General features: G+C 46.6%; 3 protein-coding genes across 5 annotated transcripts in view; all 3 read left to right on the forward strand.

Annotated features, from left to right (window-relative positions):
- The first annotated feature begins 8 nt into the window (after positions 1-8).
- Positions 9-11041, forward strand: dtx4a (deltex 4, E3 ubiquitin ligase a). Of its 2 annotated transcripts, none has more exons than XM_056443031.1 (9): positions 9-248; positions 323-746; positions 2275-3460; positions 7489-7550; positions 7876-8037; positions 8138-8199; positions 8360-8680; positions 8762-8851; positions 9357-11041. In XM_056443031.1, exons 2-9 carry the CDS (start codon positions 539-541, stop codon positions 9585-9587), a joined length of 2322 nt encoding a protein of 773 aa, XP_056299006.1. In that variant the 5' UTR covers positions 9-248; positions 323-538; the 3' UTR covers positions 9588-11041. The 2 variants fall into 2 exon arrangements, with proteins under 2 accessions (XP_056299006.1, XP_056299007.1); XM_056443032.1 differs by having other exon boundaries at positions 532-746.
- A 2831-nt stretch (positions 11042-13872) lies between these two features.
- On the forward strand, positions 13873-17139 carry msantd1 (Myb/SANT-like DNA-binding domain containing 1). Its single transcript, XM_056442841.1, has 3 exons — positions 13873-14344; positions 14459-14755; positions 15720-17139. Exons 1-3 carry the CDS (start codon positions 14091-14093, stop codon positions 16009-16011), a joined length of 843 nt encoding a protein of 280 aa, XP_056298816.1. The 5' UTR covers positions 13873-14090; the 3' UTR covers positions 16012-17139.
- Positions 17140-18956: 1817 nt separating this feature from the next.
- rgs12a (regulator of G protein signaling 12a) overlaps positions 18957-27746 on the forward strand; it is a 33081-nt gene continuing 24291 nt past the window's right edge. The window contains exons 1-3 of one of the 2 annotated variants that reach the window (XM_056442542.1): positions 18957-19104; positions 20083-21962; positions 23948-24040. In XM_056442542.1, coding sequence (XP_056298517.1) covers positions 20166-21962; positions 23948-24040 — 1890 coding nt within the window. In that variant the 5' untranslated portion in view covers positions 18957-19104; positions 20083-20165. Of the gene's footprint in view, positions 19105-20082; positions 21963-23947; positions 24041-27224; positions 27414-27746 lie in introns of those variants that run through there. The other variant, XM_056442544.1, reaches the window with a different exon arrangement.

Raw genomic sequence — 27746 nt, forward strand, 5'->3', positions numbered from 1 at the left:
CAGTCACAATAACCCTACTTCGGGAGTGCCGCACCACCGTGAGCATCCCAAGTTGCCTTTTCTCCTCTCACCCTAACTTGATTGTGCCGGAGAAATGATTTCAGCAGACGTCACTCATCTGCATAGGGAGTAAAATGCAACCATCCTGCATCAAGCTTCTCGCGCCCTGAAACTCACTGTACACCCTCGCCGTGTGATTATACAAGGACCGACGAATAGCTGCACAACCGAAACTACAAACATGGAAGGTACGGTTTGCATGTCGTGTCATGGCACACACACACACACACACACACACACATATATATATTTGTATTCACAGATAGGAAAACACATCTGGCTTGCAAACTGTCCAAGATGGATGCAGCGCCGCTGTGCGCAGGGATGCACGGTGGAGCGGCAGCAGGTTATCTTTAAACGCCCCATCTCATCATCATCATCACCATCATCCTCGCGGTTTTAGCCTACATATGTGCCTCCCGTGTTGACAGTAAAAAAAAAAATCTCGCCACCTTTTTTTTATTTTTGCAGGAGGAGGATGTTACTAGCATCCGCCGTGGTGGTATGGGAATGGCTGAACGAGCACGGACGCTGGCGGCCCTACAGCCCGGCTGTCTGTCATCACATCGAGGCAGTCATCCGGAGCGACCCGCGGTGTGCTAGTGTTGTCCTCGGCCAGGTGGACTCTCGCCTCTCGCCCTACATCATCGACTTGCATTCCATGCACCAGTTCCGACAAGACACAGGTGAGACAGCCGAGAGACACACACACAGGGGCGGAGGATGGAGCGGCGTATCGTCGGGCCTGAGGTGGAGGCCCTTTAAAGAAATAGAAAATGTCTTCTTCTTGTTTTGTATTGCTCGTGTGTGTCTGTCTACGTTGCCTTTGATGCCCTGGTTGTGGAGTGTTTGGTTGCTTCTCATTTTCTGCAGCAATGACAGTATAATTTTTTTATTTTTTTATTTTTTAGATGTATTGTTCCCAAGTCCAGTCTCTCTCTCTCTCTTTCTCTCTCTTTCTCTCTGTTACACGTTTTTTCTGTATTATGTGACATTTAATTTAAAGGTGAGGAAGATGCTGTCTGTGATTCTGAAAGGTGTCGGTGGTGAAGTGATTCATACTGGTTGGGTGTGTGTGTGTGTGTGTGTGTCTGTGTGTAAGTAACTGGCACAAAGGCCACAGTGGCAGCTGAAGTGTCCAGTCATAGCCACACACACACACAATTTCTTATTTTTCCCATTTTTATTTACCGTCATCAGCACTACTGTCTTTTATAGCAGGATGTGGGCATACAAAATCATCTTCCTCAAGTCAAAGCTTCACAGAAAGGAGGCGAGTAGAACAGGGAGACAAAGCAGGGAGTTGTCAGTTGTCAGGCGTCTTATTTTGGCTGAGAACCCAACATTTCTCTCTCTCTCTCTCTCTCGTTAGCTGACAAAAGCCTTTGTGAAGTTTGTTTTCCAAACCCAGCAGAAGCTGAACAGGGTGCCCCAGTCTAAATGGGAGACGGAGAGGAGAGAGGGTGGGGAGGAGTCTGAGGTCATGGATGAAATGGGGTTTGATGGGAGCAGATCTCATGAATGAACCCCCTTGCTTTGTTAAATATCAAAGGATACTGACGTGTTTTAGGTATTGTTTCCACATGATTGCTTTGTCATATATGAGACTATTTGTTTCATTTTATTTCAGAGGACATCAGAGATGATTTGCTATATGTTTGATACGACATGTATTTCAATTGGTATAGTTTGTAAGTATAAAATGGTTTCATCTCACACTTGTGGATCCAAGTTCACTCGTCTTTGAGGTTTGAGACTCGGGGATTGGATGTGTGAAGGCTCGACAGTATGGAGGCTCCGCAGAGTTTCTCTGGACACCCTGGGAAAGCAAACACAGCCGGCTTTGGGTCGGATCAAGGCTGCCAGCCAATCAGAATTCAGAACACCGTGTGCTGTTACCAGGGGCAGCCTGTTTGCCCACATTCTTAGCGAGCAAACACAGACATGTCGAATCTGTCCGCGTTGCAATCCACTTGCCTCCAGTCAACAGTCTCTCCTCTCCTATTTGGACCTCCCTCTTGTCACCAAGCGGCATAATCGTCGTTGATGATGGACGATTTTATAGTGACGGTGGAATCTTCATTGAATTGTTCCCAAGTCTTTACCACAGAAATAGTCCAAATTCAAATAGGACCGTGTTGCCAACAGCTGTCAGAATCTAAACAAAGTGCGTTGTTCTTTTGCTTTGTTCTGACCTCCTCATCCCTGCCTCAGGTACCCTTCGACCGGTACGACGTAGCTTCTACGACCCCACCTCGGCGCCGGGCCACGGCTGGTTGTGGGAGTGGGAGAACGACGCCGGCAGTTGGACGGCGTACGACACGGAGGTGGGCATCGCGATCCAGGCGGCACGCGACCGCCAGCAGCCCTGGCTGGACCTGGCGCCGCTGGGTTTCTGCTACCTCATTGACTTCGAGAGCATGACCCAAATCAACGGGCAGACGCAGCGCTGCCGACGCATCCAGCGCCGCTCCGACATGGCTTACCCGCTGGTGTCCGGGCCCCTGCCCAAATCCCACCACGCCTGGGGGCCCATGTCCACGCCCAGCCACGGGGGACTGCTCGGTGTGGACGTATCCGGGGTGGGCGTGGGGGTGCGGATGGGCGGCGGCGGCGGCGGGACCGGAAACGGGAGCGCGTACCCCAGCGGGGCGCTGCCGGCCTCCGCCATCACTTCCTTAGGGCAGCCCTGCGCCTGTCAGCAGTGTATGCTGGTGCTGAGTGTCAAAGCGGGCGCCGTGTCCGCTCACACTCTGGGTCGGAGGCCGCCGCAGACCAAGCCGCCGAGTCCCAAAATCAGCAGTTACCCCATCCCGGGGGGGTCGTACTCGCTGACACTCCCTCGGCCTCCTTCCCTGTCTCGGTCTTACTCCCCCCACAGGACGTCCGTCGTTGGGGCGACGGGTGGCTTCAGTGTCGGAGGCGCGGGAGGCGTCGGTTTCATCGGCGGCGGCGGCGTGGGCGGCGCCAGCTTCGGCTACGGAGGAGGCTTCCCCCACTCGCTGTCCTTCCTCAGCTCGGCCACCGGCGCCCTCTCCATCTCCTCCGCCCGGCCCCCTCCGCCGCTTCTCCCGCCTCCTCCGCCGCCTCCCCATTCCGCCGCCGCCCTCTCATCCGCGGCCGCCGCCTGCCCCCCTCACCCCTCCACCTCGTCCTCCCTCTCTGCCGCCGGTCCCGCCCCCGCGGCGCCCGCTCCGGGCCCGCCTCTCATCTCCACGGCCGCCTCCACCTGCACGCCGTCGCCTTCGGCCCGCGTCCTGGGTCCGGTGTCTTCGGCGGCCGGCGCCGGCGCCGCGTCCTACGCCGCCCCTCTGCCGCCGCGCTCCAGCCTGGCGGGGCTGAGCCGACCGGCGCTCCAGCGTATAGCCATGGCCCAGTCGCGCGCCCTGATTGCCTCTGGGTGAGTACACGCGGACGCCACGTCCCTTATCGATGTTTATGAAACTGAACCAGAACTGTAAGACAATTGAGACCGGACCGTCCATTTAGTTTGACGCCCTCGCTGCTCAGCGTCTTCTGAGCCTTTCGTCGGTGTGACTCAGTCCGTCAGGTATTCAGACGCGTTCACATCCGTCTAAAAAACAACGACGAGCATTCCATCTGACTTACATTCATTTATTTACATTCCAGACATTCGTCACGCCGTCGCTTAATGATGGATTTACTTCGCCCACACACACACACACACACACATGTAGATACAGACGGTACGTAGCTTGTGTATCGTTTTCATGCGAACAATTTTGTCGCTCAAGGCCTCGAGAAATCTGAAAAGCCTGTAAATGCTTTGTGGTTTTGTGTGCACTGGGGTTGGTAACCATGGCAACCGGTATGGACCAGGGGCCCGTTTCATAAGGCAGCTTTCAACCGAGATATCTGGATAACTTAGCTGTGTGAAACACGGGCTGATTGTGAAGGCACAACAGTCGTTGCCGTCGGTGAATAATAATAATAAAACAAATCACGGCGCCCAGGTGTCAGAGCCAGAGGCCGCTGATGAGCAACACATCTGTGGTCGGGGGTGGAAGGAGGTTACGAGTCGACTCGTGGACCCAGAGCACTGCTGGTCCGTCAGCGTTTTTTCGTTCCTGTCAGTTTCGCAGCTGGCTCTCTTTCGCCGCCTTGTTGTGAACATCCCACGATTTTTTTTTTTTGCAATCAGATTCCAATTATAGCTTTTCTTTTTATAACATTTTTTATGACGCCGACGTTTCTGGAGCACTCTAGATTTCACTTGTTACACAGTTGCCTCACGTGCAAGAATGTAATCAAACGCATGCGGTCACGTTCACAGATCCGCATGGAGCTACTGTGATTACATTTTTTTTTTTTTACTTTAAAAACAAGACCACATGCTGAGGAGGATTTTCTACGCGAGCAAAGCCAACATTGCCCCAGGGAAGCCCAACTCTCAGAATCCTCTAATTAGCCAGTCAGCTTAGCCTCATATTAATACCAAACACCACAGGCTTAATATCCTGGCTCCAGTAATCTGTATTTTGTGTCGGGTGAACTGTGTGTCAAGCTCATTCTTGGGTGAGAGCACCTGCTGCTGCTGCTCTGGCGGCGCTTGAAGAGCCAACGTCACCCAGCAAGAGTCAGCCGCGGATTCTCCGCTCACACCTCTGACGTCCGCTCTTCTTCTCGCCCTCTATCTGCTCCTGACGCAACTTACTGCTCCTGCTGTCGTCGTCTTATTGCTTCATCCCCAAATTCACAACCGGCACTGGAGCAGAGGACGGGGAACCAACTCGGGTGGTGCAGCTCATTCATTTAAGTACACAAAGCTAATGAGGCTCACATTTATGTATCGAGTCATTTAATGAAGGACACAATCGACCCTTTTTAAAGTGAATCCATCACAGGGACGAGAGTCACACACACACACCTATTGTGAAGCTTTATCCTCTCACTGCTCTGGCTTTGATTTCTGAAAACGTGCCACAAAATCCGACACTGCTTAGTGTGTATACGTGCGTGTGCGTCCAGATGGAGGTCCTCGATGAGCTGGGATTAAAGAAACATGACCAATCAACACTGGTTTCCCATCGCTTCCCCCACTTTCCCTTCACCTTCCTTTAATCTCTATTCTCATATGACTCACCGATGTTGGTTTATTATGCTCGAGTTTGACCCCGTCGGCCAGAACTCTGACTTGGTGAGTCACGTGTGGCGCGGACTACATTTAGCAGAGTCCAGTGGAGGCAGGTTGTCAGCTTCAGTTTAGTGACGCTTGGTTACATCATTTTTAGGGACACATAGAATCTTTCAGCCACACGAGTCATTCCAACATTCCCTAAAAAAGACTTATCGTTGAATTGTTCAACAGTTTTTCTCTTGCCTCACCACCTGTGCTTTTCATTTAATTGAGACCAACCAGTCCTTCATCTTACCAATGTAATGTTGCAGTTCGAGACATCATCTATTGTAAGGTATAACCAGATATATAACATGAAATATGCCCACAAAAACAATGTTAATACATATAGTTAAGCGACTTGTAATTAAATACATATGATATAGGTAGAGGCAGACACAGGGAAACAATATTATTATTCTCATAGCACAAATTAAAAAAAGAGACTAAATGGCAAAGATAAAGGATAAATAATAATAAACATTCAGACACCAAAATGTAAAAAGGAACCCCACACATATTTTATTTATTTATGAGATTAATTGAATCAAAGGTAGAGGATGGGCTGTCTTTGTGGGCAGAAAGAATTAATAAAATACATAAAAGATAAATAGATTGATGCAAATATCTTTACTAGGTAGTCGAGGAACAAATGCCCCCAAACACCAAAAACACACCAGTGTAGCTCTTCTATTTAATTGTCCGTCTTTGTCGTGAGCATTAAGATCAGTGAGTTCAGAGGGCAACTTCTATGGAGAGCTTTGATTAATGTCACACAACAGAGTATTAAATATCCTCCCGCCCCAATCTTGAGGTTGTCTCTGTGATGCAGTGGCACCTCGTTGGTGTGTGTGCTCGTGCCCGTTGGCCTCACTGGGACATGACGGGTAATCCCTCCTGGGACGGATCTCTGGCCCAGAGTTTAGTCAACAGATGGAAACGGGTGGATTATCCCTATAAAAGGAGGGATGAGACCCGACAGCCGCACACAAACGGAGAGAGAGAGAGACCCATAAGTACCGGAGGAGGTCAAACACTGCCCCGAGTAGAAGGTGTTGCTGGAAAGTCTCGACTTGGTCCTCGGTGCTTTTTTAGCATCGTCAAATAATGACTATCAGAATTGTCTCACCGCAAGTACACAACTCTGACGGGATAGTAACAGTGACATGCGTCTGTGTGTGTTGTGCTTGTTGTTGAGCAGAGATGCAGGACAGCAGCGGTGAAGGATGGTCTGACATTTGAATTCAAAATGTACAGAACGGACATCACGCTGCTTTCTGGAGAACCGCTCGTACAAAGAACTTCACACATTTCACACGGCACTCTCTCGGGTCCTCATTCAGGCTACTTATACGTGTATTATTATTATTATCATACAGCGTTACTTAGTAAACCGTCCAGCATCATATTGGATTTTAACGCTCCATTTTTAAACAGACAATAAGTAAATTGAAGTCCAATGTGCTGGTGAAAGACTCTTTTTCACTCGTCACTTCAAGGACACATTTTAACGCAGGACTTTTACTGTGTGGTATTAACAGTGTTTTACTATTATTAGTTATTCAAACGTCCAATGCATTTATATATATTTCAGTGTAAAGAGTCGACATGCGCACAGAGGCTCCGTCCTGTTTATTGATGTTGAACGTGTTGCGTGTCCAAATTGCACCAACTTTGATGAAGTGATCCACTGGATCCCCATCAACACACCTGCTAAGTATGAAGTAGATCACATGAGCGGTTCTTGATATATGCTGAGGACACAGACAGACATGTTTTACTTTACAGTTAAATAATGTTTATTTACAGCTGTCGGAAATATTTCTGTTCAGCAGATTTAAGGAGTGCATTTTTTTGCTCTTTGGAAAAAATACAAAAATGGATTGTGCTGATTTAATTTCTGTATTGAAATGAAAGAAATTAAGAAAGAAGAAATGGTGAATAGCTAAATATCTCTTTTGCCACGTGCACATAGTCGATGATGCTTCAGTACACACGATCCTAATCGTAAGCCTTACGCAGCAGGAAGTCCTACCTGGTCGTTCTAGGAAAGTACGTCCAGTCCTGATGAGCAGCATCTGTTTTCTTCTCTCCATGACACGGCAAAAACTCCTCAGCCTGCTGACGTGGAGCGAACCGGAAGCTCGACTCTTCTCCGTGTCATTCCAGTTGTTTACATGTGACTCATCCGATGCCTTCAGTGTAGGCTGAGGTGGCTCGGACAGTTGCACGCTTTCTTTTTGTGTGTCAGCAATCAGCAGATTGATGTGTTTGTTTTCCTTGTTTATCAGAGTGCCAACTGTTCCAGTCAAGAACCTGAATGGATCAAGTCCTGTACATCCTGCACTGGCAGGTAAATCAACTGAGGCAACTATTTTTTTTCCTTCTCCCTCATTATATTTAAATCCATCAAAAGGGCTTGCTTAAAAATAGGTCTGCTCTCTAAACTTTGAGGATGCGTCTTTCTTCATCGAGCTCTTTAAATAGACTTTTATGTGACACTGATTTACTGCCCTACACAGTTAATGACATTTAGCCCTAAATATAACGAGTAAACCCTCTGACCACACCTCTAGAGCATGGTTAATAGATAACTTAATAGATAAAAAGCTCATCAGGCACTGACTAAACCCGAAATACAGTGTGGCTCACTTTCCCCCTCTACTGGCTGTTTCCAGGCATTACAGGCATCCTGATGAGCGCAGCGGGACTTCCTGTCTGCCTGACCCGCCCTCCCAAGCTGGTGCTTCATCCTCCACCCGTCAGCAAGAGTGACATCAAGCCCATCCCCGGTCTGGGCCACTGCTGTCGCAAAACCACAAAGAAACAGGCTCGTAAAGGTGGGTCTGACAACGAAGCCCGCTTGTGCGTTCGCGTTTTTCCGCCCGTGTGCATTCAGGTCCTAAACGCATCGTCTTGTTTGTGGTTTCCGTCTCGTAGGGAAGACCCCTGAGGAGGTGGTGAAGAGGTACCTTCAGAAAGTCCGAAATCCACCAGAGGAGGTGAGTTCCCTCCCGTGCTGATGTTTTTTTTGTTCGTTCATTTGGAAAGACCTCTTTTTCATGGGCTGAACCTCAGAAGCCAACATGAGGAAATCGCGTGTTGTCGTCCGTCTGTCTCCGACTGGGCAAGTCGTAACTCGTACTCGTCCCCCCGCGTCAGGACTGCACCATCTGCATGGAGGCCCTGGCCGGGCAATCGGGCTACAAAGGCCCCGGCGTGGGTGGCATCTCCCGGGCCGAGTCAGTGGGCCGCCTCGCACAGTGTGGCCACCAGTACCACCTCCAATGCCTCGTCGCTATGTACAACAATGGCAACAAGGACGGCAGCCTGCAGTGTCCGACCTGCAAGACCATCTACGGAGTCAAGACCGGGAACCAGCCGCCCGGCAAGATGGAGTACCACGTCATCCCGCACTCGCTACCCGGCCACCCGGACTGCAAAACCATCCGTATCATTTATAACATCCCTCCTGGCATCCAGGTAAAGCGCGAGCTTCTAAATGATGACGACAGGATTTTTCTTGGATGATGTAATGACCTTTTTTTTGCCGTCGCTGTTTAGGGCCCAGAGCACCCGAATCCAGGCAAACCCTTCACTGCCCGCGGGTTCCCCAGACACTGTTACCTCCCTGACAGCGAGAAGGGACGCAAGGTGAAGTCTCTTCTGCGGTTTAACTTCCCGGTTGGGTTCAAGTTAATGTGACTGTAGTGGCACTCCGGATAGTTCTGGGTCTTCTGTGCCACAATTTTGAGTTCAGTCTTAGAAACTATGAATTGACACGTGAGTGAGACAAGTAGTTCTTCCATTAAAAATGTTTACTAGAAAATGTAGAGTTACGTGTTCACACGGTCCAAAAACTATGTCGCTTCCAACGTCTCTGAGCTCAAAACCCGACTGACAGTCCAACACGCAGGTGTTATACTGACGTAACGTCATCTCATTGGAAGCTTACATTCTGACAAGTTATTCAGCTTTTAAATACAATCCTAAATTATATATGTGAACCTAATCATTCTTTCAAATCATAATGAAAAAGATCTATCTTCAGTTCCCTTTTAAAATCTTTTTAAACTAAATTCTTATAACAAATGAAATCATGCATTTGGCTCTTACAGTGACTAAGCGTCGTCTTTTCTTTCTTCATCTCTCCGTCCAGGTTCTGAGGCTTCTTCTGGTAGCGTGGGACCGCCGGCTCATTTTCTCTGTGGGTACATCCAGCACCACGGGCGAGTCGGACACAGTCATCTGGAACGAGGTGCACCACAAGACGGAGTTCGGCTCCAACCTGACGGGCCACGGCTACCCCGACCCGGGCCACTTGGACAACGTTCTGGAGGAGCTGAAGGCTCAGGGCATCACCGAGGAGGAGTGCCTGCCCAGAGACTGAACAGACGCTGTAGACGCATCTTAAGAAACATCCTGGAACGGGATCCACAGCCGGACAGACAAATTAACTTAAAAAAGTACGCTAAAAAAAAACGTTTACCGAACTGAGAAGAGAGGAAAACTTTCACGGGAGCGTTGGAGAAAGTGTTTCAGCCGACTGCATGAGTCAGTTACGATACGCGGGAAGACTTTTTTCTTTTCTCCCAACGCAGTAACCAGTGTCAAGATCCAAGATGTTATTCAGTGAGACATTTGAGACCACTGTGCACATACAAGTCAGTGTTGGTTTCAAAAAAACAAACAAAAAGAACAACAACTGTCATTTATACTGTGAGACTTCATTTCAAGAATGTAACTAAGTGGATTTTGCCGAATTGATCGAGTGTTTACCACGACGACTGCTGCTGCTATGTGGAACTGAGAGGAGGTGAAGCTGAGGAGGAGTGAAGCTGAGGAGGAGTGAAGGTCTGTACGTTGTTTCAAGGCCAGAAGCAGAAGAAACGTGTCATTGCAGATAAATATTTCAAATGTATAACTGGATATCTGAGCATGAATATTTGCTGACCTCTAGTGGTACTTTTCCAGAACTACATTCCTGTTTAGGTTTGATTTATATTTTATTGTATTGTTGTATATTATGAATACTTGATGTATGATATTGTTTCCATTCTATCATGTTTTTAAAAAAAATATTTTAATTAGACATTTTGTTTTATATGGTGTGTTTCTTTGCGTTGTTTTCAGGTGTGGGGTGAAGTTAAGATACACTGCTGTTTGCCTGACACTTTATATGCCATAGACCAGCCCCCTTTCTTTAACAAAATTGTTTTTCTTCTCAGTATTTTGTATTAGATTAGTTCACAAACTGACATTCCTTAATTGTTCTGCCCTCAGAGCATGGGTGCATTTAATAGCTTTCTATGTCTTCTTGTATCTGCGGTAATGTTAAGAACTGATAGACATGGATTACACCATTCCCCCCCAGGAGGAGTAAATTCCCAAAAAGCTAGGATTGGACCTCCTGCCTGAGCTCAGACTTGCACAGAGCTTTCTACTTAGTATCAAAATGAACCAGACAGCTTGTATCTACTGTATTAGTGTGTGTACGAAACACACACCAGCCTCAAATGCTCTCCTCGCACGACAAAATGTGCTCATCAGTTGTTTTCATCATGCGTTGTTTTTGCCATGAGCGGGTGCAGAAGACTCTCTTGATGTGGATCCAGCTTTGGCCAACGTGGTCCAGTTAGTGTGCATTCGGCCCGTTGTGGACCAGTTAAATATGAGGTACAGTAGACGAGATGTACAACCGGATGTGTTGACATCCTAATGTAGGCCAACATTAAAAGCATTTATACTTTATGATACTTACTGTATGCACTGTACTGTATGTTTGTGTTTTATGTGCACAAATTTGCATTAAACGTTTTTCTAAGGTTTAAAGAGATAACAGCACTTTACTCTGGTCCTTCGTTTTATATCTACGGTGTGTTATTCAAGGTTTACTAAACTTCATATGTGTGCAAGATTATATTGCATAAAATGTTTGCTCAGCAACAAACAACAGTTTGAAATATAAAGATGTGATGGAGTATAATGCCGACCTGATCAGAGGATGAAGTCGCTTGTCCTTTGCATGTGTTGTAATCTGAGTTTCTCTCTTGCTTTGTTGACATTGCCGGCCTGCAGGCCTTTTGGTTAGCCGCCCGTTTAACCCCCACCATGTGAAGGCCATACATATGCTCTGTAATTCAAATGTAACACCTTCTAAAGTAGGACTTTACAGCAGATGCTGTCGCACACTTTCAATTAAATTGAATTTAAATACATTTATTTAGTAAAGCCTAAAATCACAAATCATGAATGTGCCTCCGTGAGCTTTACAGTCTGATGCGACATCCTCTGTCCCGGGACCTCACATTGAAACGTGAAAAACTCCTCCGAACCCATCGGGGGAGCGACAGGAGGATCCCTCTCCCCGGATGGACAGAAATACAATAGATGTTGTGTGTACAGATGAATAACATAACAGGGTTATAACACATTCAATGCATATGACACAACTATAACTATAAGCGCTATCAAAGAGGAATTCTTAAGCCTCCCCTTATGTGGTAAACACTAATGAATACTGAATGTTATAGCTTTGTGCAACGCTAACGTTTCATTTGTGTGAGCACGATCGGTCGATTTCTTCTCCCAGAAGATTTCTGAAGCCATGAATGTTACATCACATCTCTCTGTGGCGACATGAAGGGGAAGCTGCTGATTTATAGGATTAACAGGTTATGCTTGACTTGCCAGAATGTTTGGGCCAGAGATGCATCCTGATTCTTGCACTGCAGTTTTTTTCCTTTTCAAAAGCTGGTTCACACACGTCATCCCATGGGTTTCAGTGTGTTCTGCAACTCTGTGCTGCTAGTGCACTGTTGAATGTACTGTTCAACCACCTGGAAATGTCATTTAATCCTTTGTATAAATATGTGTGGAAAGAGTAAACATGTTGCACTGCAGTACAAAATACATGCAATTTGAATATACTGTCCAGTATAGTGAAGTGGGACAATCTAATGGAATTTATTTGCGCAGTATGTTGCACTGGATTTATTATAGTTCATCGTCCACTCTGAAATAATCTATTTAAACTCATTAAAACTATTTTTTTTGCTATTTAGAAACTATACAGCATTTACTTTCAGACGTCACTGTGTTACAGATGCAGTTACAGATACATGAGCTGCCAGTGGGAGCGAGATGACATTACAAATCTGTAAAAGTCTCCTGGAAATGACTGTAGATCCTGTCCGTCTTGGGATTTTATAGATGTGGATACATTACTTCAAGACAAGAGCGGCGCATGACCAGTTTATCTGCAGATTAGTCTGGCTCCTGGATTAGTAGTCTGGATTACTTCCACTTTAATGAATGAAAGAAGTGTGCGGAGATAATTAAACACAATTATAGTGGACCCCAGCAAGAGGATTTAGTCAGGATACTGAAAAGCACAAGGGTTAGTGACTATTCACATTGACCAGTGGAAAAAAGTAGTATTTGAGTCAGAAAGCAATCAATATAAACCAATACCCAAAAGGCTAATTCACTTTTTAGAGTCACACATATTTTACTTGCACACTGGAGGCATCAGTGGATAAATAAACACACACAAAAACCTTTCACATCAACTTTCGTTTTGCCCTTCCTTTTCTGTGGCCGCAGAGATTAACGTTAGTGTTAAGTGACAGATGTGATGGCTCGGGCAAAGAAGGCACATTTGTGGCTTAAAAATGCCCCGGCCGCCTGTCAGGATCCTGAGGAGCAGATGGGTTAAATATCCAATCAGGCCAGAACTGAGTTAAACCGCACTGACAGCAACTAGTGCCACGAATAAAGATGAAGTGACGGCGGGCTTGTGTGTCAGTGGCTTAGCCTTTTCTGCACCATTTCGGGTATCACAAGTACATTTGAAGAGACAAAGAAAATGGCAAAATGCTGCAGGGAGAGAGCAGTTGGAGCTCGGTGCGGTGTGGCTTCGATGCATAAATATTCCTGAAAGAACGGTGGGAACAAAGAGGGAGGAAGAATTGAAGGGGAGCAAGAGGCATGGGGGGAAGTAAATGCACATAATATGGTAGATTAGGGCGCTTGAGATGGGGGTAGGTGGAGATCCGCCCCTTGCTGAGATCTAAATGGGGGTGGGGTCTCCAACTGGTCAGAGAAACCCCTCCTGCCGGGGTCCATTGTCCTCAGCCCCCCGGCTATGAATAGAAAACTGATTACAGATTACAGAGCAGTCAGCAATTTGTATTCCCCCCCCCCTGGTATTTCCACCTAAAGTGTTTCCCAGTGAGCTGTTTTCCCCCCCCTCTTAAACTGCAGACTAGAAGCGTCTTCCTCTCTTCTACATCGCACGTGAAGCAAAACCTCCGTCGTCTGACTTGTCGATTATTAAAAGCTTTTAAACGGAACAGTGTGTTGGCCGACGTCCAAATCCAGTGCCTTGTTGCCAGGGAAACACATACCTTGAGCTCTCGTTTTTTTTTTTTTTTACTCCCTCGTCCCCAGAGGCTCATATTTCAAAACTGTCGGCAATCTCATGCGCTCACACTGCTGCCTTTCAGCTAAAAGCTTTTTGTACTGCTGGTGGAGCAGAGTGGAGGGGAAAGGAGAGCGGATGGGAGTGGCTAGAGGAGAGGGAGGGGAAATGAAGAGCACGGCCTCCCTCTGCGTTGCCAAGGCAACGTGATGTCACGATGACATCACGCACCACTAAAAGCTTTTAACTGGATTCCTCTCCCGCCTTAGGCCCCATTTTGAGTCCTCTTTCAGCTAGGCTAGGGGGAAGGGCACAGGCAGGACGGTGTGTGTGTGTGCCTGCTTGCATGCATCCCTCCCTCACTGCAGACTCAACACGGCTCCTAGCACAGTAAAAGACTTTCAAATCCAAGCGCCACAGAGCCTGCTTCTGCAAACACAGGCCTAAGAGACACCCTTTTTCAACCCAAAAATGGCATCCGAGGACGGTTTCAGCTACCTCATGGCAGGCCACAATGAGAAACACAGGCGGGCGCCGAACTGGACCGACGGCGAAATGAAAGCCCTGCTGTACGTGTGGGAGGACCACCACAACGAACTGAAGATGAGCAAGAGGAACGCCAAGGTGTACGAGAAGATGTCCCAGAGGTTTTACCAGCTGACGGGAGAGCAGCGCTTCAAAGAGGAGATCAAGATGAAGATCACCAACATGTCATTTCAATTCAGGCGAGTACAGCAGGTCAACACGGTCCAATCAGAGCTGTGACAGCAAACTCCAGCTGTTGCATGACTTTAAACATCCATGTGTGTATTTTTTGTTGTTTTTGTTTCTCTTAACAGGCGACTGAAAAGCGTCGTTTTTGAAAGCGGGGAGACGCCGGATTGGCCGTATTTCAAGGCCATCGAGAAGATCCTCTCCAAGCCGCTGGACAACGGGCGGGTGAACTCTTTGGAGTCGCAGGACTCCGCTGCAGGCCCCTCCACTTCCTCCCAGTCGACAGACAACCTGGTGCCCCCCTCGGAGGAGGGGGGGATGGGCTTCCTGCCAGAGTACACGGGCTCCTCAGACGAGATGGAGATCAAACAAGAGCTGGACTCTTTGAGCTCTGACAGCGAGACTCACACGCAGGGATCCAGGTAACAGGAAGTAGTGATCTATATTTATTTGTGAAGAAGAGAAAGCCAAAATCAGTCAAAACTAAAGGGCAGACAACTCAAGATTAGCCTTCAGGCGTATTTTGTCGTCTTCCTGAGCTGATGGAGTTGTCATAGAGAGAAAGATATTTATCAGAATCAGAATCAGAATCAGTTTTATTGGCCAAGTAAGTTTGCACAGACAAGGAATTTGACTTGGTAAAGTGACTCTATGACATTATCATAAGAGATAACATTAAATATTAAACGCTTTGATGTGATACTTTCACATGACAAAGATGTGATCAAACCACCTAATATCACGTCACTGTGTTAACAAAATAGCCTCCATGACGTCTTAACTGAACCTGCAAACTCACAAGTAAACACGCTATCGGGTATAACTTCTGGAGCTGCACTTCAGAGGGCGGAGCAACGTGTAACTACCGCACAAAGTTGAAGTTGTAAGTATTTTACAACAAACAAAAAACGACAATCTTTGGAAAAACGTCAGGAACAGGTGAGGAATCACATGAATTATAGAACATTCAATACGAATGAAACATGATGTATTCCTCTTCTTTTCCCTGAACTGAATGGAACTATTTCAAGGGAACAGGAGTTTCCTTTGGCTTTTGCCAAGTCTGACTTATGATTATTCAGTGATTATCTTATGCTCGCTTGAGCTGTCAGTCGTCGGCTGTTTGTTCTGGTGTTGAGCAATGTTGTAGTCGCTGATAGCGATGGTAAAACCTTTACTTTGTGTCTGGTCTCAACTCAAATTGACTGCATTCTGGCTTTTTTATACATTGATATCAATTTAATTTGTTTATTTCGTATTTTTCGTAACTTTTAAAGTACTATTGGTCCTTAAATTCGACGATTTCTGGCTTTTTGAGAGAGATGCTGATGTATGTGTCTTACTCAGACATTATCTGCTCTGAATGGTGCCCTCTCTGTTCTCCAGCTCTCACCAGACTTCAGCCAGGAAAAGACACGCCAACAAGCACCTGTCCATGAAGAGAAAGAAACTGCGGGTGATGCAGGCCATGTTACAGCAGCAGAAGAAGTCGAGCCGCGCCATCGAGGAGACGTGCAGGGAGGTCCGACGCGCCATGCAGCAACAGAACCTCCTGCAGGTCCAGTGTCTGCAGCTGCAGGAGCGTATGATGAACCTTCTTGAGAAGATGATCCAGCCTCCCTCCGCCACATCAGCATCGTGGGGTCAGAGTGCGGTCAAAGATCCAGTGAACCCATGAAGTGTGAGGGTTCTGGTGCTCTGGGGGAGATCAAGGTCTGGCCTCACTTATAGCAACGTTGAAGCAAGAATAGAATATATTTATTTTGGATTTCAGTTCAATACAGAACATTTTGAAGGTCTGTCATGTTGCATATGTTAAAAGTTTAGCTCGTGTCAGTGCCGAGAGGTACAAAGTTATACTGTTACGGTTTTTTAAAGTGTCATCAGCCTGGATATCATTATTGGAATGGACCATGTTAATTAATAACCAAAATGACACATGCTGGCACTTATGCATCTAATGTACACTACTGTTCAAAAGTTTGGGGTCACCCAGACAATTTCGTGTCTTCCATGAAAACTCACACTTTTATTTATCAAATGAATTGAACATTTCATAGAACATATAGTCAAGACATTGACAAGGTTAGAAATAATGATTACTATTTGAAGTATTAATTTTGTTCTACAAACTTCAAGCTCAAAGGAAGGCCAGTTGTATAGCTTATATCACCAGCATAACTGTTTTCAGCTGTGCTAACATAATTGCACGGGTTTTCTAATCAGACATTAGTCTTCTAAGGCGATTAGCAAACACAATGTACCATTAGAACACTGGAGTGATAGTTGCTGTAAAAGGGCCTCTATACACCTCTGGAGATATTTCATTAGAAACCAGACGTTTCCACCTAGAATAGTCATTTACCACATTAACAATGAAGAGAGTGTATTTCTGATTAATTTAATGTTATCTTTATTGAAAAAACAGTGCTTTTCTTTGAAAAATAAAGACATTTCTAAGTGACCCCAAACTTTTGAACGGTAATGTATGTCAGGCCCCAATGTGAGCTTTTATTGTAGGGATAGCTGTATCAGATCTTCTGTCGTGATTATTTGTCAATTACCCTTTTAAAATCCCTGTGGGAACAACAGCGTTGCAAAAAAACGGACTTATTTTGTCACATTTTCACTGTGCCAGTGTAATTATGCTGAAACAGAACAATGTGTCGTAGCATTATGAAGCAGAAGTTGAGGCAATAATGAAGGGATTGGAAATGTCAGCACATATTAACATAACTGGCTGCAGCCCATACATGTCTATTTTGTGACTCTTATTTAGCTGCAATAAAAAAATATCTGACAATTATTGAGTCCACTGACTATTTTTTTCTGTTTATATCCAGCAAATTCAGATTGTACGTCACTGTGACCACACACACTGGCTCTCTGCCTCCACACTAATTGGACTGACTGAGGAAACATAAATAACATGCAGATCATGCATGGCATTATTATTTTAGGATTGGAAAATGGCCAAATGGAGACCGAAACATAACAAACTGTTTTCTGTAATTTCTAGAATATGCATTTCTGCTGAAAACAACACACAGTCTGCCATTATTTATCATCTTTCTTTTTTTTTTTTACTTCAGAGTAAAATATTGACATGCAAAATGCACACACGGCAAAATGTTAAAGTCTTTGCATTTCAGCCTATTTTAAGAGGATTTGGAGAAACTGGGGATTAAGTTAGTTTCATCGCACAATGCACCAACTCCATGGAAGTCACTGCTTCATGAAAAAAAAATGCAAGACTCTTGGTTGAAGATGATAAGCAAATATTGCTACCTTTGATAGTGCCGTTACCAAAACTATACATAGAAAATAAACAATTGCTTCATGACAAAGGGCATTCACATATTCATTAGTAATCACAATGTGACATCTTTTATCAAACCCTCCTTGCAAATGTGTCGGCTGCTGCACATGTGTAGTGTAGCCACGTGACCGTTGCTGCCCTTTGACCAGAGAGGTATTGTTTACAGACAGACTGCAGTCAAGTGCAAGGGGCGAACCACATGCACAGTGATTGACAACATTGCAGTAACAGCAGAATCATATAGTTAGGGCTGAATCAGGTTTGCCCTGGTCCAGCCCCTTGATATGCTGCTATAGGCTTATAGCTGCCGGGGGACGTTTAGGATGCACTGAGTACCTATCTCCTCTTTTTTCTCTCCTTAAGGATGAATTTTCATCTCTCAATCACACGTTACTAACTCTGCTTTCTCCCCGGAGTCCTTTTGACTTCACGTCTCATGGGGTCATCGGACCCTATGAGACGGCATAGATCCTATCTGCCTGATGGATCATCGAGGTCTGGGTCGTGGAATTCCTGCTACCGACCACGCCACTGTCCTGTTGAGACTCCGCCCACTGTTGAGACTCCGCCCACTCCTCCTCCCCACCGCCATCTGCCTGATGGATCGTGGAGGTCTCCATCGTGGAATATGCCTACTATGAACTATTCATACACTCTGTCATATTCATTGAATGTATTTAAACTCTAAATCTGTCCTTCTGTACACATTACATCTATTGCATCTGTCCATCCTGGAGAGGGATCCTCCTCTGTTGCTCTCCTGCAGGTTTCTTCCCTTTTTTTCCCCCTGAAGGGTTATTTGGGAGTTTTTCCTGGTCCGATGTGAGGTTTTGGGGCAGGGATGTCTATGTGTACAGATTGTAAAGCACTCCGAGACAAATTTGTAATTTGTGAAATTGGGCTATACAAATAAACTGAATTGAATTGAATTGAATATAGGTAAAACTTATAATGTGTGGGGTTTATTTTTTTGAAATCTATATTGAAATGCATTTTAAAATGTTGATATAATAATAACAGGGTTTAAGTCACACTATTTATATATATATTGACGTGGCGTTGTTCAATAAAAATAAAGAAACTATCCTTTTAATTGAGTTTTATCTGCAAAATATAGACTGTCAACAGGCATCACCATCAGCCAATAGCGTCCCTTCATGCGTTTGAATATTGAACGTCACAGACTTGGTGATTGGCCAGGAAAGGAGGTCACGTGGTCCAGAGACGTTACGCTGTCATGGTTACGATGAAAGACGCTGTGTGATCTCTGCCAGCAGCGAATGGTGCGCGGCGGTGCTCGCGCGCTGCCACATGGACTAACTACTGAATCACGGCAGTGAAAGACAGCTTCGGAGCACCAAAACGAAAGACACATGTAAACTTTTCGACGTTAAGCAACGTCAATGTTAATCCGGGGCAGCGTTTGTGGATTTTTTTTCATTTCCGTAAAAGGTAATTTGTAAAGTTCGTCCTCGCGCAGCCTCGTTGTGGCGATAGTTTCGGATTTAACGTTGAATGCGAGCGTTTACACTTCTTTTAAATTTAGGTTGACTGATACAAAATACAAAATGAAACCACTAGGCTTCGTGTTTCCGTAGTTTTACATGTTTACTTTGTGTGGTCAGCAAAGTATTTGACCATTTGAAACCAGTGGTTCACCGAAACCATTGAAATGTTGCTGGCCACCTGGCTCTGTTTTTTTGGGGGGGGGGGGGTGCAAGCTGTGCTGGGCCATGAAAGCTGTCTGTGACTTATCTCTGACAGATAATTGCTTTAAAAAGATTGATGTCAGTCTTTGCTTGGCTTGTAATGGACTTTAGTACGAGTAAGAAAGAGCTGGAGCAACACCCTGCCCATAATGTGTAAAGTGTATTTATAATTCTGTTTATTTTTTTGTCTCAACAAGAAGTATTATTCACGTATAACATTTTTATTTAAACACAACCTAGTCATTATACGGTGTGATCTGGAGCTGAAACAGTTACCTGGTTAGGTCGAGGTCATCACCAGTTAATGAATGAGTTACAATATGTTATGATTTATTGATAGTTTTCGAAAAAAAACATAACGCCTGTTACAGCTTCTCAGAAATGGAAGCTCTCTTTTATATTGTCTCAAATGGCTGTTAACTTAAAAGCATTGATGTTGTTTCGACAAAATATTGGGAAACTGTTTTTTTAAACCAATTTCACAAAGACCAAACGCAATTCATTGCGAACGAATTTGGCAGATAAAAAGATAATGACAATCAGTGCTGTGGCCCTTGTGTAATGCTTTTAATTAGTATTTCACCACATGTCTCTGTTGAAAGCTGATTATTTTCTGATCCTGTGTGATAATACTTCTGTTCTCCTTTTTTTCCCGGGGGTATAATTTTGCAAATAAACTGCTTTTAAAATATCTTCCTGTTTTTCCCCACTTTTTTTTTAGGATGACAACAACACAATAGTGTTTGCAACCTGTAAGTGCTTCAGTTCCCACACACTGGATCTCACATCACCCCGACAAGAAAGATGAGGATCCAGGGGCAGCCTGAGGGCGCACGGAGGCGTCTGGATTTAAATGTGGTCGGTGAGCTGAGGGGTGTGGAGGTCACGCGAGGTCGGGCCGGATATGGCTTTACTATTTCGGGACAGAGGCCGTGTCTGTTGAGCGGCATCCTGGAGGGAAGCCCTGCTGACCTGGTGGGACTCAAACAGGGGGATCACATCATGGCCATCAATGACAACGACGTGTCCGCTGCGTTGCATGAGACTGTGGTGCAGATGATCGGCAGCTGCAAAGGAACCTTGCATTTGGTGGTGCATGCTGCAAGCCGCATCATGGGGAACCCCGTTCTTAACGATGCAAAATTTGGGATTGGCCCGAAAAGTGGTATTTTCCAAAAGGCAGGTGTCCTCCGCACTATCTCGCACGATTCAAGCAATTCCTCCTTCAACTCAAGTCATGCTGGCTGCACCAAACAGAGGCCGGTGTCCGAGCCTGACATGTCGCAATGGTCCCAGCGGAGCGGAGCACAGTGGAAGTCTTTAGCTGAGCAGCGACGGGAGGAAACTTCCGGAGCCGGGGACCGAGACTCTGTGTTTACAGACACAGAAGACGCTAACTCAGACTGGGGCATGTTTAACATGTCCTTGGTGGTGGGCTATCTGAGCTCCATAGAGCTGATTTTAAACACTACGGAATCAGATGAGGACACTTTGAAAGCCATTCGGGAGCAAATCAGATTGTTGGGAACCGAGCAGAGTACCCACACTCTGGTGATGATGAAGGTCGTCTTTGACTGCATTCGACTTTGTGACGACGCAGGAGCTGTTTTGGCAGCGTTGCCTGCCGAGAACCTGGTTTTAGGGGCCGTGTGTGCTGAAGACCCTCGTTTTTTATGCCTGGTCACTACTGCACATATAATCAACGGCCGTGTACCCGAGGACGGTCCTCTGCGGGCCTCCTGCCATGTTTTCTTCATCGACCCAGAGCTGGGAACTCATGAGGACCATACAGGCATCGCCGGACGCTTTGGCTTTGACTGCACTCCAGATGCCTCGGGCTGCCTGGAATTCCCTCAGACTCCCCAAGATGTTCTAAACTTTGTCACAGTGCTGTACAGTGACATGGGGGAGGCTGTGGAGAGGCTTCGAGTCAAACTGGACATGGAGACTCGGCAGCAAGCCAAGGAGATCAGGAGCACGGGACAACAAGGCAGCGCCAGCAGCAATGGGGACAGCGGAATTGGAAATGCGTCCCCCCCTGAGGAGAGAGCGGACAGGGATTTCCCCTCCGCCGTCCGAAACCACCCTGGAGCCCACCTCCCCAGCTGTCCGTGGGATTCTCCCCGGGCCGAAGACCTCACTCCAATAAATCCCTCCAAGAGCGGGCGAAAACTGAATCCCGAGAACAGCGCCGGCACGCATTCCCTTTCGGAGTCACTACCTGGCCCTGATTCTCTTCACAGCTTTTATGGAGGTCCTCCACCCAGGCTCGAGTTCCAGTTTAAGCCCCCACCCCCTCCCCTGCCTTTGAGTAAAAAAGCGAACTTCTTTGGAGACCCTCTGAGAGGTAGCCAAAGGTGGTTCTCAAAGCCAAAGTGGTCGAAGGCCCTAAGCGGCGACCCTGAGCCCCTGTTGACCAGCAGCTGGTCCTCCAGCCTCGGCTTGAGCACCGGCACAAATAACCCGCCTGCCCCCATGAACCGGATCCCCTCAGACAGGTACTGCTCAGCGGGGGTCACGATGCTTCCTCCCAGGCAGGAATGGACCAGAAGGTTTCTTGAACAAAGAGAGCAACAGCGGAAAGATGACGGTACCAAAAATGTGAGTAAGACTTTTAAAAATATATTTTGTGTTCTTGTATTCCATTTTTTTAGAAGCCGGAAGAGGCAAAACATGTCCCATTGTTCATCAGAACAACAGCAAAGATGAGAGAAGTCTGATAAGTTAATTGTTTTTGGCATGAGTTCACATGGTTCTGGGTCATCTTGTGTCCACACAGCTGTCTAAGTTACGGTCTAAATGAATTGCTTCAGTGACATTAACCGGTCAGTCAATGCCAGTAAAACATGTTACCCCTGGCTATTTACCTGAAATCAAAACTTGATTTGTGTGTACTTTTTCGAGCTATTATTTTAGAGTACTGCGGAGTCTTATTTTTTTTAATTATACTGTATCCTTGCAGATATTGTTTTTTTTAGCCATGTATAAATGAGAAATCCTTGGAAGCACCGTCACACTTACGACATCTGTTTCTGTACTTCGTTCAGGTTTAACACAGCGAGACACAGGAAGTATTAAATGGTCAGGCGGAGTGGACTTTCCAGACACTGAGTGGGTGTTTGTACGCCTGCTTTTGGTGGCACCGACAATGAAATACAATAAACCTTTTCAAGCAGTCAATTGGTGCCGAGTGTGAATTGAAGTCGAGAAAGCACCTGTTTTAAGTCAATGATATCATTGTTACCTTCGCATTGAAAATGCGGAAGGTTATGTTTTGATTGCCGTGTATTTATTTATTTATTTGTATGCGTGTTACTCGCATAACTCAAAAAGTATTTTGAGTTAACCGAATCGCATGAAATTTGGTGGGATGATTGGTTATTATCCGGGGACCATTTGATTAGATTTTGTGATCGATCGGGTCAAAGGTCAAGGTCATGAAAAGGTCAGAATCTTCTTTTTACCATAGCACGGTCAATTTCTATCCAATTGGCATGCAACTAATGCCAAAATGTTCATAATTCAATGCCCAATCTTGTGATATGCGAAGGTATGCGCTCTACCGAGTGCCCATTCTAGTTTTAAACATGCAGAGAGAGGGATTTAAAAACCAATGTAATTGTTCTTTCTGCCCACAAGATGGCCCTGTGTATCCACACAGTCCCGTAAAGGAAATACATGATCTGTCTGCAGAATCTCTGTTTGTTGAACTCTCAGCCGAGATTAATGTAATCAGCCGTTAGACATGCGAAAATAGCTAAAAATAAAAAATCTGGTAATCCGAGGTTTTGTACAGGGATCTCATATTTTTTCTAATTCCCTATCTATTCCGTGACACATTTACTCCAGCTTCTATTAAATTCCTCCTCCGTGTTACTCCACTTGCAGGTGATCTCTGTTAGTTTCCAGGTGTTAACGTTCAGCCAATTCCGTGACATTAGTTTGTGTTATCCTCTCCAGATATTTATCTCCTTCCCGTTCTATTTAAGTTCAAAATACATCGTTTCTGAACTGTCGTCGACACTATTTATTGGTGTTTTTTTTGTGCCTCCGTTCAGTCAAAGCACTGAGATGTGTTTATAAATCAGAAGCCGATTGTGTCGCGCATTAGATCAGAAAGGAGCCAATCTTCCACAGGAAGCCTGCAAATTACAGGGTAGAGCCCATGTCATGCAATGGTAATTATCTGCAATTCTTCAACTCTCCATCAGACTCCGCCTCTGCAATCACAAGAACAGGGGTGATTGGTGAAACTGCTCTATCTCTTTTAAAGTGATGAAAGGCAGAACCCTATAGTGTTTTTGTCTGATCTCTTATGGCGGTTCAGTTAGTGCTGTATCGTTACCTTGGAAACAGGGTTGTAGTATATCAGGTCAACTTTATGAGACCAATCTGCATGTTGTCAGACAGGACTATGTGTCATTACTCCCATAATACGATAATACAGAAACTCCAGAGAAAATCTGAGATTTCCCGAGTGTGTCACCTCTTATGAAATACAAACACACGGGTTAGGGTGTTGAATATGCCGTCTATGTTGTTGGCCGTTGTGTCTGTGCTCATCCGTTACTCCTTTATTCTCGCAGGGCTCCAGGTTTTGGGGCCTGGGGGTGACGCGTGCCTCCAAGCGCCGCTCCTGCAAACGAATGAGCTTGGCGCGCTCGCTGGACGACCTCGGGGTAGGTGACGCGTTTTCAATATCTTTATTTTTTCTCCTCCTGTATTTTTTTCTTTTCGCAGCTTTTATATTCTGCAAAAGTTGTTTAAAAATGGAAAATCCCCCCCCACCACCACCACCACCACCACCCCTTTCTCGTGCTGCTCCACCTTCAGCTCTTTCTCAACCTTTCATTTCCGTCGCCTTGAACTCTGCGCTTGCGGCTGAACTAGTGGCACGGCGCGGCTCACAAAGTGGTCTTTGTGTGCACCAGAGGCGTGGCCCTGTTTGTTCGGCCTCGCTAATGAGCGCTGCTGCACGGCTGAATGTCGCGCTCACATTTTCTCCTTCTGATGTTGCCGAAGGAACGCAATACTCATGCACACCGATTCACATCCACAGAAATGCACGCAGGCTTGGCCGTCCTACCTCTCATAATGTCCATGAAAACGCACAAAAACAAACGTAATCCTGTGTTGTTCTATAGAGCAGGCACAGACTTACCCGCCGGCCACACGTTGTCCTCAGAGAAGCTCTCCTCAGCACTGCTGGTGAGAAGCTCCAGCTTAAGATGAGAGATGGTAAAATTAAGTTGTAATGCTTTCTTTAATTGTTGATTTACGTGTCGGTTATACCCCTCCTGATCCTTACTGTATGTTCAAATGCAAGGAACTTATTTGGGATTCTTTGTTCTGACGAATTTCATCCAGGCAGTGCCTTTGTGTGTGAAAACACACTTTTTTTTTGTTAAATACGCATTTTAGTTTTGCTTCTGTGCTCCGAGTTGGCCAATCCTCTCACCGTGTTGGTCTCCTGGTTCTGTCATGTGGTTAATTGTATTCAGTTGCTATGGTCATGGTTTCTCTGCAGTGGCAAATTATGTTGTATCCAAGAGCTTAATTACTTCTGAGTTCACAAATACTAAACAACTGACGCAGCCGTTTGCCAAGCGTTGTTAAAGTAAAACAACAAAGGTATTTTTAAAGAACCGAGTAGCCATAATCACGTTATGCTTTCTCATGTGGAACTCGTTCTCCCTGAAACCGAACGACGTTGGCCGGACAGAAAGCAGGACGCTTTCACACTTTAGCGTTGTGTTGAGTTCTTGGTTACATAATGAGTTCCGCAGAATGTAAAACCTGGACTTCACAACACCTCCTCTATCAGGAGCTGCCACGACACCAACTGGAGGGTAGAGACGGTCTATCTCGTTTGTCTCGTATCAGCTCTGGCTTCTCGCGTGCAAAGCATTATGGGTAACATTACATGATCAAGCTCTGACATGTTGGCTGCTGAATTAAAGGGATCAACCACAGCTGAGTGTGACTCGTGCTGGTGTTGTAGGTATATCATTGTTCTTCTTTGTTTTGACTATACATAAAACCTCTTTTGAAGACGGGTGTAAGAATGTTCATGTTGGATTATCTGCTGCAAAAAAAGACAAAGCCCCTTTAAAAAAAAAAAAACTAGAATAGAAATTTCCATAATTGAAAATGTTCACCGCTCTGAAAAGGAGTCGTGTTCTGGGTGTTTGAGCACAAAGCCGTATCGACTGCTGGGAGTGAAGACAGGTAAACGTTCAATTCCAGACAAACGGCCTCGAAATGGAGGTCCTTGCAAATCGTTTCTCAGTCATAACCAACATATGTAACCATCTGGACAGTCTTCATGGAGAGTGCGTACCAGTGGGCACTCTGTAACCATGTAGTAATAACAGTGTTTCTGAGTTCGATTGCAGTTCTGTGCCAGCGATGTCTCCAGACAAACACGCAGCTGTTACATTAATCGGATTAGCCGATATCTGGAGGTGAGATAACATCCGTGAAATCCCAGGACCTGCATCCGGCTCCACGGCTATTCAAACTGCGCCTAATCTTCAGGAACGGCTCAGTTTACCGCTCGCAGTTTGAAGTCCTGGCCGGCCACCATCGGGGAGGTTTTTACACTCGTCGAAGGCAATCGGATCGTCACGAAGCACTTAGCCCGGGACTCTGGTTTCAAGGGCTGAGCTTCACCCCGGGTTCACGGTCAGGGATCTGGCGGTGCACTTTTAAGAGCCCCCCGCCGCGGCAAACCCCAAACCGCTCCGACGGCGTTGCCGAGTGCGTCGTTGGAGAAGTCGTCCCACGCAAACGGCGGCGTCTTTTTACTTCAGCGACAGATTTCGGCGAACTTCGGGAGAGACGGCGAAGCCGTTGACCTCGCGCGACTCCTCGCCCGTCCATATTCAGTGAGCGAGTACCCACTCGAGGGGTTTGAAGTGGTTTCTGGTCTCTTAAATGTGTGTGTGTGTGTGTTGTTGTGAAGGATTTACCAAAGGGACTGTTCTCATGGCGAGCTCAGCAACGACACGTGATGATGCACCTGGACTCACAAGGACGCCGTGAGACCGTCTTGGAGATCACGGTCGGCGCTCCGGGGGAAAGACCCCTGCGGGTGACCCCTGTACGCGACCTCGCCGCCTGTTGGGGACGAGCCCGGAGCAACTCGTACGCCGTGCGTCACAGCGGCTCGCACAGGAATGAGGACGTGCTCCTCTCTGTCCCCGTTGCTACGACGGAGACGTGTGGCCTTTTGGCGAGTCGACTGCATTCGTGTGATTGTTTTTGGTTTTGTGTCCTCCTGGTTAAGCGGAGGGGGGGGGGGGGGTACAGCACTGCGTTTGTGCCGATTCGTCTCCCCATCTTGTGACGGAGGCTGCTTCTGATGCACGCTGAGCTTTCGTTGTCGGCTCCCCTTACGTCGGGGCATGTCGAAGAATGTGCCGCTTCGTACCTCCTGGTCTCATTTCCACGCAGAGCTTGTGGAGAGCCCGGCGGTGCCAAGGCCGCCCAGCACGACACTGTGACACTAAGAGACGCACTGGTGAAAAACATCTGTTCATGCGACTGAGTCAAAGCGTGGTGTTTTTATTCAGGCAAAATGCCTGCTGGGAAAAAGTCTGGGGCACCTCTTCTCCTGCCCCACGAGTGTGAAGTTTCTCCTCTTAGGCGTGGAGACATTAGCAGCTCTTTGTGCCGCCTGCGGGTAATGGATCTTTGTTGTGGGCGTAGCATGAAGACACAGGAGAGGGAAAGAGGAGGAATGTATAGCAAAGAGAGAAAAGTAGGGAGATAGAGAGAAGGGAGGGAGAGAGAGAGAGAAATAGAGGGAGGGAGAGAGGAGGGAGGGAGGGAGCAGGCAGCAGTGGAAGTGAGAGGGAGCTTTTGAACTCCCATTAGCTGTCAGGATTCCTCGGCTCTCCCGCACGCGCTCTCTCCGGCCCCGTTGAGCTCCGTCTCTCCCCGGCGGATGGATCGGTCTCCACGCGGCGGGCGTGTGGAGCAGCGCTGAGGACGAAGCCCGACGCAAGGCACGCGGCGACATACATGGAGCAAACTTTGACTCTCAGCGCTGTAAGTCTTGCCAGGATATCCCGGTGTGTGCGTGGTTTGTGTGTCTGTCTTCGCTTCTGCTCCGTTTCGCCGGTGCCGCGTCCTCCTCCCGCCGCGTCTCCGTCTCTGGGCTCGGTGGAGCTCCGGTTGGAGCGGCATACAGTGGCTGTTTTGTGTGGTCTGTCGGAGGAATGTTTTGACCAGTGCCAGCAGGACACAGACACGCACACGCACGCACACGCACTACGCGGCTCTATTTAGCGAAATGTGGCAGAGCATCTATATCGGGATGCGCGCGGACTTTAAATTAGACGCGGCACTAAAAGGTTGTTTTGTGACCCCACCCCACACACA

Source organism: Pseudoliparis swirei, chromosome 21 (genome assembly GCF_029220125.1).
Source record: "Pseudoliparis swirei isolate HS2019 ecotype Mariana Trench chromosome 21, NWPU_hadal_v1, whole genome shotgun sequence".
Taxonomy (NCBI): domain Eukaryota; kingdom Metazoa; phylum Chordata; class Actinopteri; order Perciformes; family Liparidae; genus Pseudoliparis; species Pseudoliparis swirei.

Excerpts from the sequence above, each read along its gene's own strand:
- dtx4a (XM_056443031.1), top strand. The coding sequence starts at position 539 with ATGTTACTAGCATCCGCCGTGGTGGTATGGGAATGGCTGAACGAGCAC. Across the intron at positions 7,551-7,875 it reads TGTACATCCTGCACTGGCAG|GCATTACAGGCATCCTGATG; the intron begins GTAAATCAACTG and ends GGCTGTTTCCAG. Across the intron at positions 8,038-8,137 it reads AAAGAAACAGGCTCGTAAAG|GGAAGACCCCTGAGGAGGTG; the intron begins GTGGGTCTGACA and ends TCCGTCTCGTAG.
- msantd1 (XM_056442841.1), top strand. The coding sequence starts at position 14,091 with ATGGCATCCGAGGACGGTTTCAGCTACCTCATGGCAGGCCACAATGAG. Across the intron at positions 14,345-14,458 it reads AACATGTCATTTCAATTCAG|GCGACTGAAAAGCGTCGTTT; the intron begins GCGAGTACAGCA and ends TTCTCTTAACAG. Across the intron at positions 14,756-15,719 it reads ACTCACACGCAGGGATCCAG|CTCTCACCAGACTTCAGCCA; the intron begins GTAACAGGAAGT and ends TCTGTTCTCCAG.